General features: G+C 42.1%; 1 protein-coding gene across 2 annotated transcripts in view; it reads left to right on the plus strand.

Annotated features, from left to right (window-relative positions):
- POU6F1 (POU class 6 homeobox 1) overlaps positions 1–17,355 on the plus strand; it is a 42,399-nt gene that overhangs the window by 13,446 nt on the left and 11,598 nt on the right. The window contains exons 2-6 of one of the 2 annotated variants that reach the window (XM_070740713.1): positions 4,424–4,521; positions 5,242–5,449; positions 9,675–9,796; positions 13,654–13,879; positions 16,271–16,500. In XM_070740713.1, the coding sequence (XP_070596814.1) occupies positions 4,468–4,521; positions 5,242–5,449; positions 9,675–9,796; positions 13,654–13,879; positions 16,271–16,500 (840 nt within the window). In that variant the 5' untranslated portion in view covers positions 4,424–4,467. The remainder of the gene's footprint in view (positions 1–4,423; positions 4,522–5,241; positions 5,450–9,674; positions 9,797–13,653; positions 13,880–16,270; positions 16,501–17,355) is intronic. The other variant, XM_070740714.1, reaches the window with a different exon arrangement.

Genomic DNA, 17,355 nt, shown 5'->3' on the forward strand with positions numbered 1-17,355 from the left:
GTGTTTTCTTAAAATCAATTTAAATTTCTTGGAGTTTTGTGTTTTAACTTTTTTTTAATGAGATAAACATTTGCTAAGAAGAAAAATCTCTTTAAACTCTTCCCCTTTATTTTCAACAGTGTGGGCAGAGGTGGCATTCACTGGTTTGGACTGGTTCATGCAACCGGTTGTTAAAATTAAGCTGGTCATTAAGGCAGAGAATCAGTTGTTAAATTATTTGAACCTCGCCTTTGATTACGGGTTCTATCTACCTCTATGCACAATGCACACAAATAATCCTTTCACCATAACTGCTTACTTCTAAAAAAATCAAGTTTACCCAGGTTACTTAAAGTTAGCAGCTGAAATGCAAATAATTATTTTGCAATCTGCAATAGTCACAGTGCCAGGGAAAATTTGAAAGATGAAACAAGGTGTCAGGCCGAAGCCATTTTAATGGGATCTTAGGCCTGACACACTTTATATTATTCTACTATGCATTTTCTATTGTGGGAAAACGGGAGGGGGGATTGTAGGAGGTTCTTAGTATGTAGCCATAGCAAATTATTTCTAGAAAGCCAAGGTCATCCTTTGTCTCTGCACCTGCACGGAAGGGTGAACTCCGCCAGGATGGCAATAGAAAATTGGACAACGTGATGGATTTGTGGGGGCAAGGACTTTCAACTGGGTGGTGAAACCCAGAGGACTTCAGATTCCACTTTCGCCCATATGTGCTAACATGGCTCTATTAATAAATTGGAACTTTGCCTACTTTGCCTTGGACTCTGATTTAATTTTGGAGGCTATTTGAAACCCTGGCACAAAGCATATCTTGACAATTGTTTTTTGTTAAAAAAATATTTTTTCACTCTCCATATATACATCATTACATATACCATAACATCTTATCAGGTATTAACATACATTTATATATTACTTTCAAATAAACAAAATGATTTCATATATATCATTGCCAAGTTGCTCATCTGTTTGCCCCTATCTTCGAAGTCTTTGGAGAGGGGCAGCATACAAATCTAATAAATAAATAAAATAAATAAATAGAAACATAGAAACATAGAAGTCTGACGGCAGAAAAAGACCTCATGGTCCATCTAGTCTGCCCTTATACTATTTTCTGTATTTTATCTTAGGATGGATATATGTTTATCCCAGGCATGTTTAAATTCAGTTACTGTGGATTTATCTACCACGTCTGCTGGAAGTTTGTTCCAAGGATCTACTACTCTTTCAGTAAAATAATATTTTCTCATGTTGCTTTTGATCTTTCCCCCAACTAACTTCAGATTGTGTCCCCTTGTTCTTGTGTTCACTTTCCTATTAAAAACACTTCCCTCCTGAACCTTATTTAAACCTTTAATATATTATTAATATATATTAATATATTATAAATGATATCACTCTCCTCTCTTTTACCTCTCTCCCTTTTCTCTCCCTTCTTTCTCCTTCTCTCCCTTCTTCCTACTTCCCTCTTCTTCCTTCTTCTAGCTTTCTCTTCTTTCTCAACCTCTCCTCCCCTCTCTCTCCTCCTTCCTTCCTCTTTCCTTTTAACATACATCTCCTACCTCCTCTCTTCCTTCTCTCCTCTCCCATATCCTCTCTTCCTCCCTCTTATTTCACTCCAGAGTATATCCATTCATGTATATTTTATGGGTAACATCGAAGCAGCTTATCTCACTAAATTTTCATAATTTATAATACTAAAAATAACTTAACTCTCTTCTTTGTTAATACTTCTATGTGTCTAATCATTTTAGATATAGTTTTATGCTAATACTGTATAATTTTCCTCCCTGCATCAAATAGTTTTGTCGCCGGGGCCTCAAAACTTTAACTTATTACCTTCCCTCCATTTCATGAATTAACTTCTACCCATAATCCTTTTTCATCCAATCATAAAATTTTCCCCAAATATTCTAATACATTGTTCCCTCAATTTTCGCAGGGGATGCGTTCCGGGACTGCCTGCGAAAGTCGAATTTCTGCGAAGTAGAGATGCAGAAGTAAATACACTATTTTTGGCTATGAACAGTATCACAAGCCTTCCCTTAACACTTTAAACCCCTAAATTACAATTTCCCATTCCCTTAGCAACCATTTAGATTATTACCATGTTTATTTATTAAAGTTTATTAAAAAAAACCATTTATTAAAGGCGGATGAAAGTTTGGCGATGACATATGATGTCATCAGGCGGGAAAAACCGTGGTATAGGGGGGGAAACTGCAAAGTATTTTTTAATTAATATTTTTGAAAAACCGTGGAATAAACTTTTCACAAAGTTCAAACCCGCGAAAATTGAGGGAACACTGTATTCTGAATCCTCCTTATCTTCAATTATCATTGTTAACCTATTCATCTCCGCACAATCCAATGTTTTCCTGATTATCTCCCCTTCAGAAAGAGCTTTTGACACTTTCCAAATCTCTGCAAATAAAATTCTAGCTGCTCTAATTATATGAATAATTAAACATGTATTTTCCTTGTTATATTTCTCTGGTAAAATACCCAACAGGAATATTTCCAGTCTCAGCTCTGTGCATTATTGCAACATCTTTTCTAGCCACATTTGATCATATCTTGACAATTAAGAGCTGGCATCAAAATCTTTTGTCAGGTAGAGTTGGCCTGAATTTTTGCAGTGTAGCTACATTGCAAACCTAAACAACTTTGTAATGTGTGGACTTCCCTAAACTAGAAATCCCTAAGCCAACGTGGGCACAGCTAAGTATTATGGGAGCTGAAGTCCAAACGTCTCAAAGTTGTCCAGGTTGGGAAATGCATAGCATCACTCTGTTGGGAGAGTTGTTGGGATTATAGCAACCAAGAGTTGCCAAACTGCTCTTTAGTTTCTTCTTTGACACGTCCAATTCATAGAAGTTAGATCAATGGGAAAGGGGCAGGGGTCACCAGTCACTTTCTGTATCATATATAAGCAGAGGAGTCAGGAGCTTTCCATATTATTCTTCAATAAATACACAACTATTTCATATTGCCTATACAGTGGTACCTCATGATACGAACTTAATTGGTTCCAGAAGGAGGTTCGTAAGGTGAAAAGTTCGTAAGACGAAACAATGTTTCCCATAGGAATCAATGGAAAAGCGATTAATGCGTGCAAGCCCAGAACTTAGAAACCCGGAAGCCGGGCCGCCATCGCCAAAGGAGTCTTGAGCCTCCCGTTCTCCCCCCCCCCGCCCCTTCGCCGTCCCTGTCTTCCTGGCCGAAGCGCTGGGGAGGGAGGCAAGCCGGCCCTTCTGCTCCTCTCCAGCCCTAAAAAGAAAAGTTGCCAGCCAGCGCTGCCCCTGACGGAGTGCTGAGCCTCCCGTTCTCTCCCCCTCGCCCCTTCGCCGTCCCTGTGTTCCTGGGAGAAGCGCGGGGGAGGGAGGCAAGCCGGCCCTTCTGCTCCTCCCCAGCGCTTCTCCCAGAAGTTCGGGTTTGGCGTTCGGGTTCAGGAGGCCGCCGAGAAGCCCCCCGGCTGTTTTAAAAGGTGACAGCCGGGCGGCGGGGCTTCCCAGCGGCCTCCTGAACCCGAACTTTTGCCGAACATCCGGGTTCGGCGTTCGGGAGGCCGTTGGGAAGCCCCGCCGCCCAGCTGTCACCTTTTAAAACAGCCAGGGGGCTTCTCGGCGGCCTCCCAAACGCCGAACCCGGAAGTTCGGGTTTGGCATTCGGGTTCAGGAGGATGCTGGGAAGCCCCCCCACTGTTTCAAAAAGCGACAGCCGGGCGGCGGGGCTTCTCGGCGGCGGTGGCGGCGGGTTCGTAAGAAGAAAAAAGTTCGTAAGAAGAGGCAAAAATTTTCTGAACCCCGGGTTCGTATCTCAGGTTGTTCATAAGACGAGGGGTTCGTATCATGAGGTACCACTGTATTTAGCTTTGGTTGAAAGCTATCAAACACCTTGCAAAAAGCTAGAAGCAAGATAATATTAGGAAGTGGCTCAGATAAACACTTCCCGGATTTACTGGCATATAAGAAACAAGGATAGGGAAGTACAATCAGAGTTGCAAAATTGTGTTATTATTGCCTACTTCAATAAAGAACAGGTTTTTTTTGTGAAGTTAACTGTGGAGTTAATTTTCTGGTTTGGTCTACCAAGCGGGCTAATATAAAAGCAGATAACACAACCATGTGGGATGAGCATGTCAAGAAGAACTACATCAGAAGTGGATTTGCCTCGTTGGGTTCTTCTATGTTGTTACTGTAGAGAGCCCATCCTTTCAGAAGTATGCTTACTTCTTAAGAAAGCAAAACGTTTTGAACTTCCTTTAACAGTAATGATGAGCAGGATCAGAGGGCGATGAAGGAGCCATATAAAAGGGGTTTAAAAATGCTTTTGATACGGCTGGATAATTTCATAAACATGGAAAGTAAGATGAGCTAAGGGAGAGTCTGACATACAAAAAAACTTTTCTGTTGCTTTTCAGTATGCAACCCATCAGTGGTAGCACCCATTTTTCAGCACTGAATTATGGAGACTGAAACTGCGCCCTCACAGGAAGCTTCCCTGACTGTTAATGAACAGGTATGTGTCTCCTAGACCTTCCAGGGATGTAGAAAAGGAGGAAAGAACTGCAGCAAGGCAGGGTATGAAGCAAAGGCACTGATTTGATTCATTGTGGCTTTAGTGAGAGATCTTCGCATATTATATAGAGAGATTGTGTGTCCAAAAGGAGTGTTTAGCCGTGTGCTAGATTTGTGGCTGCTAAAAAATTTTTATGAGTCCTACGTAGAAAAGTAGAAAGTCTCCCTTCCTCCCTTCCTTCCTTCCTTCCTTCCTTCCTTCCTTCCTTCCTTCCTTCCTTCCTTCCTTTGTTTCTAAAATTTATATAGCCACTGCCTGTGGGTAGTGTTACAATAGTCCAGTAATCTAGTAGTAATCTAGGTTTTTTTAGAAGTAATCAATCATTACCTAAAACTGTTCTATAAAAATTATTTTTAAAAATATTAAAAACGGGGGGGGGGGGGGGTAATACATAAAATGAAAATAATAGATGGAGGGGTGTTAATAATAACACCACATTTATCCGCATTACATATGGTCTGACAGTTCATCATCGTCAACCAAGATCTGCAGCCTGGTTTTTAGGCAGAAAATTTTCCAAACCTTTCTCGGGGAGTTTTGGTCTACATAGTCAGGGTTATAGGCTTCCCTGTGTAAGAATGCTATACGTATCTCCCTAGTTAACTTCCCTTTGCCTATTGTATTGATGATGTCCCAATTTGCATTGCTATCTTTTCTCAGGTGATTGTGATGTCAGGACATGAGACAATTAGAGTACTGGAAGTGGGAGTAGATGCTCCAGTCTCAATAAAAAATGAAGGGAAAACACTGAAAGCAACAGATGCATCAGGTGGAGGAGAGGATTCTGCAAACTGCCCTACAGAATCAAGTAAAACAGGGCAGGAAAGGGTACAACAAAACCCAGAGAAGGCATGCAGAGAGTCAAGCGGTAAGTGGCACTTTGTATGTTTCCATTTTTTTGGGGGGGGGGGGTGTCCTCTCCATCCCCACCTTGTTACCCAATCATAAAAGTAGAAGCCCTATGGGACAATTTCATAAGCAACATAGAACCGGACTGTGAGGCTCCTACAAAGTTTTGCAAGGATCATTTATGGTAATGGTTCTCAACCTGGGAGTCAGGACCCCTTTGGGGGGTCAAACGTCTACCTCACAGGAGTTGCCTAAGACCATGGGAAAAGATAAATTTCCCATGGTGTTAGGAACTAAATCTTCTATTCTGGTGCCTTGGAACATATTTTCACAATCTAACCAATCAGGCATTTACAGTGGGGGTGTCCCTTTGACCTTCCTGCCAATCAGTTTAAAGCTCTGGTTGGGGGTCACTACAACATGAGGAACTGTATTAAGGGGTTGTGGCATTGAGAACCACTGGTATGTGTATCTGTATTCAGCGAAAAAACAAAAACCCTCCTTCTCTTTGGTTGCTAAAATTATAGGTTGGAATAGGAGACTCTGTAGACCTCAAAAACACACAAGCTGAACCATGGAGGTCTCCTTAGGTCTTGCTTCCACCTAATGAAATCCCCTGTTTTATTCTTCTCCAATAAGCGAAGGATGCTTTCATATACAGTATTACCTCTACTTAAGAACTTAATTTGTTCTGTGACCAGGTTTTTTTCCCAATGTAAAAACAAATAATGTGTGCGATTGTGGAAACCACAGGGAGGGCAGAGGCCCTGTTTCCTCCCAGGAGTTTCCTGGAGAGGCCCCACAGAGGCTTCTCCCCACCTTTTCCGGCCCTGTTTCCTCCAAGGAGATTCCCCACGGAGGCTTCTCCCTGCCTTTTCCGGTTACAGTTTCGGGGGCTCGGGTTTGTAAGTGGAAAATGGTTCTTGAGAAGAGGCAAAAAAATCTTGAACACTTGGTTCTTATCTAGAAAAGTTTGTAAGCAGAGGCGTTCTTAGGTAGATGTGCCACTGTAGAAGGCTCTGTGGCTAACCATCAGCAAACATTCTGCAGCTCTTATTTAGCAACAAGACAGAAGTAATGAAAAAATGCAGAAGGGCTGTACAGCGAGACATCGGGATGTCTTCTTCCTCAACCTTAAATTTATTTATCTATCTATCTATCTATCTATCTATCTATCTATCTATCTATCTATCTATCTATCTATCTATCTATCTATCTATCTATCTATCTATTAGATTTGTATGCCGCCCCTCTCCAAAGACTCGGAGCGGCTCACAACAGTAATAAAAACAATATATCTGACTGAGGCAGGGAGGTTACAGAATAAAAACTTCATTTGGAACAATTCGGAGATTTTATCATGAGAGGCAGGAAAAAATACAGATAAGATGAATAGAGAACGGTATACCTAAAGCCTGTGCTTTTAGGTGTCCCACTTCTAGGCCTTTGCACGTATTAAGTGTGCAGAAAATAACAATGGACAGAGCCTAGTAGCTGCAGTATTGGACGGTCCAAATTTCAAATCTCAAAAAACAATTGACAGGCATAGCCAAGAGGTTGAAGATATGATAGGTGGGCAAATGAAGAAGACTGCTGGTTGGCAGTGAGGCAGGAGCAGTGAAGGGCCACCAAAGGTTTTACTACCACACTGTGGGCGTGGTCTATGCAGGACGCCCTGCATTTTCTTTCTACAAATTTTCAGTGCAAATTGGGTGCTCTGGGATGGAGCTCCATTTTCGTTACCCCACTGCGTTCCCCCCGATCTGGGCAGTAGCCCACCGCTGGGCAGGAGTGACATTTTTGGCAATGTTACTTGGATGAGAAAAGGGTAGTGGAGGATGGAGTGCGATCTCACGACGTGATTTCTTGGCTACAAATATTCTATTAAAGTGTTCAGTTACTGCACCAAATTCTGGTTTCTACTTCTGAAGTCAGATGGATATGAGATGGAGGGTGAGCTGTCAACTTCCTGGGTATCGGTCTTGCATGTAGTGTTAGGATCTGTGGCTCTAACACGTGTTATGTTCCTTAATCTGCTGCTGGCCTTAAGAAGAGTCCCCTTGGAAATTCTGTGATCCACTTTTGTGTGTAAATATCGCATGTTCTTAAAAACCATTTAACACTCTCTGAAAGAGAAACATCATCAGATTTATTTTAAGCAACCCATCTAGTTCAGAACCTATCCAGGTTTGCAATAGGAAAAAAAATCATGATCACAAATAACTCTGAGAAATTTGAGCGTTAAAATTAGGTCTTTCTTTCCTTTTTAACAGGTAAAATATTTTCCAGACAAAATTTAAGATAGGAAATAGAGAGTAGGGAAGGAGTAGTTGATGTAATTTTATTTCTGGAGTCCTTGACACTCTAGGAAGACAGCTGCCTCAAACTCAGGAAGTTGAGAGTTCAATTCTAGGCAGCAACAGATATTTCTCTACCAGGGCACAAAGAAAAAATATCTGCTGCACACTCCACAGAGGCATCAGGAAAGGCAAGTAAACACTCAGCTCCATTCAGTCACCACAACTCCACCCCAATAAAAGGGTTACAGCAGTAGTTCTCAACCTTTCTAATGCTGCAACCCCTTAATATAGTTCCTTATGTTGTGGTGACCCCCAACCATAGGTCTAGTGCCAGTTCTCCCAACAGACCTTAAAGCTGATTGGCAGGAAGATCAGAGGGACCCCCCCCTGTAAACTCCTGATTGGTCAATTTGTAAAAATATGTTCCAAGGCGCCAGAATAGAAGCTTTAGCTCCTAACACCATGGGAAGTTTGTCTTTTCCCATGGTCTTAGGCATGACACATACAAACACACATGCATAGTTTAGAGACATACAATTTAAAAAAATTAAAAATATGAAACTCATCGTTGCTATCTGGTACGGACCATACTGCGTACCGGTAGCAAAAATGGACCTCCGTCTCCAGCGTGCGCATGTGTGTGTCCCAGTGAGATTTTGGTTCTGCGCATGGGACATGTGTGTGCACACCCTGTTGTGGAGCTATGCATGCAGCTGCATTTTCGCTACCGGTGTGCAGTGTGGCCCTTACTGGGTAGCGACCCGATACTGACTATACTGTACTGTACTGTATTGTACTGTACTAATACAACTAAACTAAACTAAACTAAACACAACACTAATATTAATACTAATACTATTTTTGATAAATGGCTATTCAATTTCTTCTTAAAATCCTCCAGTGATGGGGCACTCACAACCTAGGGCAAGCCGTTCCTCTAATTAATTGTGCTTAGTGTTAGGAATTTTCTTCTTAATTCCATTGTGGTTGACTTGCAGCCAGGTCCTCTGGCAATGGACTTTGAGCCTGATAAACTGGGGCCATCTGAGCATGGTCGGCCTGTTTGGCTGTCGAAGGAGTCAGACAGTGAGGAAGGTGGAGGGAGAGACTGGGTGTGAGGAGCCTGCAGAAGCTATGGAACCTCCAGCTGGGGATTTGCCAGGGTCTGAGGAGGAGGAAGAGGAGATAAGGGATCTGGTGTACGGTAAGAAGGATGCGGGGGAGGCAAGAGCAGTTACAGAGGCTCAGAAGGAGGAAGTGAGCACAGCTGTGTATAGTCTGCATTCCCAGAGAGTATATAAGGGGGAGGAGTTGGAAGATGCTCTTCCCAAAAAGCCAATGTTTGTGCCTCCGGAGGAGAAGAGCATGTGAACAGTTGTTTTTGCCTGACAAACCATGCTGTAGTATTGGACATTTACAGGGTTGATATCCTTGTAAGTAGTCTTGGGCTTGAGAAGCACTTGTTTGGGAATTTCTCTTATTATTTTGGCCTTACGCCTGGAATTTGGCAGTTTAAAGACTTTTTTTGGTCTTCGTTTGTACAGTTCAACAAACACCATTGTAAATAGAGTCTTGTTCATTTCAAAACTTTCGTGTTTGATTTTTAATTTGGGGCCAATTAGTGGCTGGCTGTCATGCGAGACAGAACAAATTCTAGGTTTCTTCTCTCCTTAATTAGTTTCCATCCATTGTTTCTTGTCCTGCCCCCTGGTGCTTTGGTAAATGAGTTGGCCCCGTCTTCCTTGGAAGACTTCAAGTATTGAAAGATGTAGTAGACGGTTGCCTTCAATTCACCAATTTGAGATGCACACAGTCTATTGACCTATGTTCAGGATGTCCTCTTCAGTCAATGAAAGTAACTTGATTTCCAAGATGAAAGTAACTACAATATCCAAGATGATAGTTGAAGAGGTTAACGGAGTAACATGTTTTCTCTTTTTTAAGGTGAAGCCAAGGCATTGCCTGAAATAACACCCGTGCCTATCCCAGGAATTGTGCCATTTAGTCAAGTGACAAGCCAACCAACACCAACTTTAACTCCAGTCACAATGCAAGCAGCGCCACAGGTAACTATCCTACTATAGTAATTTTAATAAACAAGAGGGTACCTCTTGTTCAATGAACAAAGGAAATACTGTAGTGCATTCAATTTCTCTATTGGAGTTGGGAGTTCCCAGTGCCCGGTGGAGCAGTTGAATATGGACAGGATACTTAGGCAGAAGAAGAACTTTTACCAAAAGCCCACAGCAACATTCCCAGAGTGTTATGGAACTTAGAGGTTCTCACATTTAAGGTACTTCTTGATGTTATAGATGAAGGGTCTCCAATCCTTGGCAAGTCTAAGATTTGTAGACTTCAACTCCAAGAATAGTTTGGCCAGACAAGGTAGCTGAGGAATTCTGGGAGTTGAAGTCCACAAATGTCAAAGTTGCCAAGGTTGGAGACCCCTGTTGCAGATAGTTTTGGTGCTCTGGAATGTGCTCTCATGTTTTTTAAAGGATGCAGTTGACAAAGCTTTGTAAAAATCAAATGCCACCCTTCCAGTGTTTTCTTTGGCAGGCCTTTGGGTGATTTCTTTTCAGAGTGTTGCAAGATACACAAATGCAATTTGACATCTGATTAATCCCTTCTATGAGAGCCCCACCCGACAAAACTAAGACGTTAAAGAGAGACTTGCCTTGTTTAGCTTCTATAAAGCCTGCATACCTTTTATTCCAAACAAGCTCTCATAGAGCAACAGCTGTTTAAGAAAATTAGTGTAAATTGCCTCACAGTTTAGAAATAAGAAAACCGCCTTAGTTCAATGATATAAAAAAAAAAAACCAAAGGAGGAAAATATCCAAATGTGCTGTAGACTATTAGTTTCATTCTCAAAAATAACACATTTAAGAGTGTCAAATACATGAGGTAATGCCCTTTTTTTAGCTCTTGGAATGGGATGTAGAATTTCTTCACTTATTTTGCGGTTCTCCAGAACAAAATTATCCCAGAAAAGGGCTGAAAGGTTGAACATATTGAGACACATATAGAGAATAAAACTGATTTTCTATGGTATTTTGATTTTTTTTCTCCTTCTTCGCTGTCCTGCATTTAATCCTTGTTGGAGAACAAGGCAGGTCATTTATCAGTTGGAGGTTTTGATACTATTTGTATGGCTTTGGAACTTAAAGGAATGGATAACATGCCTTTGAGTTCTGATTCATTTAATTGTGATGCAAGCGCTGTTATTTCACCCCTACATACAAAGTAATCCTTTCCCCTAATCTGGAAAATCTCAGTTGTTTAAAAAATAATGTACAGGATATCAACAGTGAGATTAAGATTAAGGACAGAAGCAGTGGGAACGAATGTTTCCCCATTGAGGTGATGCACACAGTTCAACAGATGATACATTAAAAATAACCTAGCACCGCTTGCCAAGATGGGAAGGTCTCTCCTTCCTCATGCCTCTTCATGTCGAAATATTTTACAATGCAGTTGGCAGCTGCAAAGAGAAATTGCCTTTTCATTGTCAAATAAGTTTATCAGCTTTTCTCTGAAATAGCAGATTGGAATGCATCCTAGCACATATGGCCTTTGAGAAATTGCTGAACAACAACACCCATATTTTCTGTTCATTGGCCAAGGCTGCTGGGATTTGTAGTTCAGGAGGGAAGGAAGGAAGGCTGTAGCTTTTATTATGAAATGATTTCCCAGCAGGAAGATCTGCTGCCCACCTTTAATGGAAACAAAGCCGGTACTGTTTGCAGCATGTATACTGCTCAAAAAAATAAAGGGAACACTCAAGCCATCCTAGATCTGAATGAATGAAATATTCCCATTGAATACTTTGCTCTGTACCAAGTTGAATGTGCACAACAGCATGTGAAATTGATCGTCAATCAGTGTTGCTTCCTAAGTGTACAGTTTGATTTCACAGAAGATTGATTTACTTAGAGTTATATTGTGTTGCTTAAGTGTTCCCTGTATTTTTTTGAGCAGTGTATTTTAGATAGCTTGTAAACATTGCAAGAAAATTATTCCTGCCTCTCCCTTAGTCCACAGCAGGGGTATCAAACACGATTTCATTGAGGGCCGCATCAGGGTTGTGTTTGATTTCAGGGGGCCGGGGTGAGCATGGCCAAGGTGAGGATGGCCAGTTTCATGTCACTCGTGTCGGGGCACCTGTAGTGGCCCAAGCGCTCTGGTAGTGAAATGGAGCTCCATTTTTGGCCGCAACGACCTCCTGCAGTCCTCTGTCAGTGGAAATGGAGGTCAGGGGGTGTCTGTCCTTCGCTGTTTCCAGGGCAACATCACGGGCCAGATCTAAGCACACACCCCCTGGGCTGAATCTAGCCCCTGGGCCTTGAGTTTGGCACCCGTAGCCTATACTGACCTGTGGGATGGCCATGCACCCCAAGATGTAGCACAGTATTATTATTATTATTATTATTATTATTATTATTATTATTATTATTATTATTATTATTATTTAGATTTGTATACCGCCCCTCTCTGTAGACTCGGGGCGGCTCACAACAGTGATAAAAAACAATACATGGTAACAAATCTAATATTTTGCCCAGGTTCGCCTGGTGCACCAGTTGCGGCCCTATTTGGACAGGGAGTCACTGCTCACAGTCACTCATGCCCTCATCACCTCGAGGTTCGATTACGGCAACGCTCTCTACATGGGGCTACCTTTGAAAAGTGTTCGGAAACTTCAGATTGTGCAGAACGCAGCCGTGAAAGCCATTGTGGGGCTTCCAAGATTCGTCCATGTTTCCTCAACACTCCGTGGCTTGCATTGGCTGCCGATCAGTTTCCGGTCACAATTCAAAGTGTTGGTCATGACCTTTAAAACTCTACATAGCTTTGGACCAGACTACCTCCGGAACCGCCTGCTACCGCACGAATCCCAGCGACCGATAAGATCCCACAGAGTTGGCCTTCTCCGGGTCCCATCGACTAAATAATGTCGTTTGGCGGGCCCCAGGGGAACAGCCTTCTCTGTGGCGGCCCTGGCCCTCTGGAACCAACTCCCCCCGGAGATTAGAATTGCCCCCACTTTCCCTGTCTTTCGTAAACTACTCAAGACTCATTTATACCACCAGGCATGGGGGAGTTGAGATATTCCTTCCCCCTTGGCCATGGTATGTCTGTGTGTATGTTTGGTTTTATAATAAGGGTTTTTAGTTGTTTTATTATTGGATTGTCACATGCACTTTTTATCATGGTTGTTAGCCGCCCTGAGTCTACGGAGAGGGGCGGCATACAAATCCAATAAATTATTATTATTATTATTATTATTATTATTATTATTATTATTTAAAATAAAAAAATAACAATTTTACATTAAAAAGTCTTTAAAAACCCCAATATATAAAAACATACACACAATCATATCATACACAAAAACTACATGGGCAAGGGGGAGATGTCTCAGTTCCCCCATGCCTGACTGCAGAGGTGGGTTTTAAACAGTTTACGTAAGGCAAGGAGGGCCAGTTTTCTGAAGAAGATATCCCTGGGAAAAACTGGCCTGATAACTAATAAAACTAAAATAACCAGGGTTTGATGTGCTATGCTTTGGACTTTGCATTTCGAGCCAAAAGGGGTTGGGTGAACAGACAACAGAGAGTAATCGATCAGGCCTGGGAATATTTTTTTTTAAAAAAAAGATATGTCCCAGGTTCTTTTATGGTTGACTTTGAGCCAGCCCCTTCCCCCCATTGGAGTGTTACAGAGCTGGGTCACCCAGCTGCTGGCCACAGGGTGTGTGGGGGGGGGCACAAGCCACACCCAGCACATCTAAGTCAGGCATCTCGTGGCTGGGCTGGGCCTCCGGTGGGCTAGCTGACGTGACTGCTGCACTGATGCTGTCTGCAGTGGCGTTGATTTTGTTTTCCCTTTTTTCTTTTTTACATCTCGTTTGCTTTTGCAGGTCTTGACTCAGGAAAACTTAGCAACAGTTGTGACAGGCGTAATGGTTCCAGCAGGGGCAGTTACTCAACCTCTTCTTATCCCCATCAGTATTGCAGGTCAAGTGGCAAGTCAGCAGGGGCTGGCTGTGTGGACATTTCCTGCAGCAACGGTGGCTGCCCTCCCAGGACTGACGGCTGCCTCTCCTACTGGGGGAATTTTCAAATCACCTATAGCCAATTTGCAAGGTAACCACTGTTTCTCGGAAGGGCACATAGGAGGAGGAAGGGTCCTCAGCACTTGGGACCTAACTAGAATCAGCCTTAGTCTGGGAGGGAGCGTGTTGAGAGGCTGATAACCTTTTTCAATTTGAATTGAAGGGAGGGAGGGCTCTTGGTCAGAGGTTAGCTCTAGGTCAGGAGTCAGCTCTTTTGCTCTAGGTCAGGGGTCAGCAACCCACGGCTCTGGAGCCGCATGAGGCTCTTTCATCCTTCTGCTGCAGCTCCATTGCTGGATGGTAAAAGGAAAAGGTGTCCTGCAAGGAGGAGACTCTATGATGGGGGTAATGGACTTCCAGTTGGCAGAGGAAAAAGGCTCTATGGTGGGGGAATTGGGTTTCTGGTCAATGGAGGAAAAAGGATGCCATGCTAGGAGGAGACTCTATGGTGGGGGAACCGGACTTATGCTCCATAATTGAACAGGGAGCTTCTGGTTAGGACTTTTGTGGCTCTTTGAGTGTTTAAGGTTGCCGGCTCCTGCTCTAGGTCAAAGTGTTATGATCCAAAACTGCATGCATCAGTTTCCTATCGTTAACTTAAGTGCAGGAACCAGATCCATTGATGGAAAGAGTCTGCTTCCTTCTCTGGAATGAATGGGGACATTTTTCTAAGTTTCATGCATGCATCAATCCCCCAGCCCCCAGGATGTTCCCTGGCAGACCAGCAGCTTCTTGGCTAAATAATGTCACTATATTCCTAGTCCGCGTGACAGCAGAAAATACAGTGCTGTTTGGTTTCAGGGGGCCTTTTATTTATAAACCATGGAAACCATGGTTCCAGTCAGTAATCTTTGCAAATAACTTTCATTTTTCTGAAGGCTGTTAGGACAGCAGTGCTTAATTAAAAATGTAGCACTAGGATTAATTCCCCAGGCACCACTTCTTGCCAGCAGTTAATTCACACAAGGAGCCAGTGATGCAAAGTATCCTGGTAGCTGTGGTTACTCTGAGTTGCAACAGCTGTTCCGGCAATGATGGAGCCCAGCCCACCAAGCTGCTGGCTAGCTTGTTGAGGTGGTCCCTAATTTCATCTTGCATTAAGAAGAGAATTTCTAGTATGGGTTCAACAGAACTCCAAACCTTCCCTGTCTGTCTCAATATAATTACTTCATTTGTGGTGTATCTTTTAACTCCAGCTGGTACAACAGTTCCTCTGAATATGAAATACAGGTAGCCCTCGACTCACAACAGTTCATGAACAGTGACTGTTCAAAGTAGCCTCGCTGAAAAAAAGTGATTTATGACCGTTTTTCGTGCTTGCAACCATCGCAGCCTCCCTATAAGTCATGTGATCAAAATTCAGCTGCTTAGCAACTGATTCAGACTTGTGACAGTTGCAGTGTTGGTTGGGGTCACCTCTTGCAACTTTCTGACAAGCAAAATCGATGTGGAAGCCAGTTTCCCTTAACAAACCAAACTAATTTATTGATTTCAGGGATTCACTTTAACAACCGTGACGAGCAAAGTTGTACATTTTGGGGAGGGGGGGGGGGGAAGACTCATTTAGCAAATGTTTCACTTAGCAACAAAAATTCTGGCCTCAATGTAGTGGTCGTACATTGAGGGCTACCTGTACCTTCTTGCCCCATTTTAATCTTTAAGGTTTTGTTCTTGGGTCATTAGATTCCCATGAGTACATGCTGAGAAGTCATTCTTGCCATTGCTTTCCCATGGATCAAACCTAGAACTTACGTGATATACCTGGAGACTCTCCCTCCCCTTCAAAAAGTACATTTTGCTTTTGGAAAAGAAAATTGAAAGAAAACCAGAATTATTCCTTCTGGTAATAACCCATGAAAGATACGAAAGATGTCAAACTTACCTAATTCTGCACATAATAAGAGCGGCGAGATTAATTTTTGCACAACAATGGAAAAGTGAAAATATACCAACAGAAAAAATTATGATCTATGCAGAAATGGGTAAATTAACAATAGAAATAAAAGATAAAGATGAGTTGGAATACTACCATAGCTGGAATAGATTTTACTTTTGGTTAGAAAGTCAGGAAAAACAAAAAATAAAGACAGGCAATTAAATAGTCAACTAACTTACGGTAAATAACAAGGAAAGAAAGGGAAATAGGATTGGTTGAATATAGGAATAAAAGAGATACCTAAGTAAGACCTATGTAAAATAAAATGTATATAGTATTAGAAATATTAAATGATGGTAATATAGAAATATCACTAAGGAAAATAAGAAACAGGACTGCCACACATCGTCCAGTGTTTTTATAATGTTTGGAATATGTTTGTTTATGTATGTTTATAATAATTTTTTAAAAAATGTATTAAAAAATGGTACATTTTACAATGACTACCTAATATTTAACATGTCTCTTTCTGTCTTGCTCTCACAGCCACTGCAGTGCTGAACACCGCAGTTCAAGCCCCTTTGCAGCCAGCCCAACCTTTCCAGGTACAGCCGACAGCCCAGCCCCGGCCATCCATCCAAACACAGACTGTGTTCCAACCACCAATTCAGACAACTCTTTTGTCACAGCCAACTGCAACGGCCACTCCACCTGCCGCCAAACCACTGGAAACTCCAGCACAGATCATGGTTCAACCGGCAGGATTTGCAGGAATAGTAAGACATTGGAAAAACCCCTTCCCTTGAAGAAGACCTTTGAGCTACATGGAAAGCAGGGTTGGGAACAGACAAACCTCCTAATAAATACATTTCTGATCCAAATCAAGGCCTTCCACATCACTTTGATCCTCTCTACTTTTGCCAAAGAAGAAAAATCTCATGTACATTTCTGTGATGAATTCGATACTGAATAAGTTCAACAAATCTAATAAATGTGTAGAATAAACCTCTGCGCCAATAAGGAGGAATCTGTTTCTTTGATACATTAAAAATTGATTTCAACGTCCCTGATATAAAATCTGAACCACATTCTATATTCAGTCTTCATTTCAAATGAGGGTATGAAACACTAAGGTGTTTCTTCAAAAATAAAAACCAACCCCCCAAAATAAGCCCTAGCATGATTTTTCAGGACGCTCATAATATAAGCCCTAGCCCCCAAAATAAACCCCAGTTAAGATCGTCAGCCAGACGGATATGTTTAGTCTCGTATGTCCCTGAAAATAAGCCCCAACTGGAAAATAAGTCCTAATGCGTCTTTTGGAGCAAAAATTAATACAAGACCAAGTCTTATTTTCAGGGAAATGCGGGTATGCATTTAATGCATATATGAATGAGAACCAGGATGGCATACCATGATGGTTAAAGTGCTAGACTAGGTTATATTGCAGGTTCTCAAACCCAAGGCTCTAGTCCTCCCTTCAGGTTAGAAGTCAGCTTGGGTGACCTTCTCAGCTCTAACCTCAAGCTCTATAAAACGGTGGCTGAAAAACAAAAACTCACTCTACATCATGCATTGATAGCTTTGCTGTATCGACTATAGTTTGCAGTGCAAAACAAGCAGATGCTGCA

Source organism: Erythrolamprus reginae, chromosome 2 (genome assembly GCF_031021105.1).
Source record: "Erythrolamprus reginae isolate rEryReg1 chromosome 2, rEryReg1.hap1, whole genome shotgun sequence".
In the NCBI taxonomy this organism is placed as follows: domain Eukaryota; kingdom Metazoa; phylum Chordata; class Lepidosauria; order Squamata; family Dipsadidae; genus Erythrolamprus; species Erythrolamprus reginae.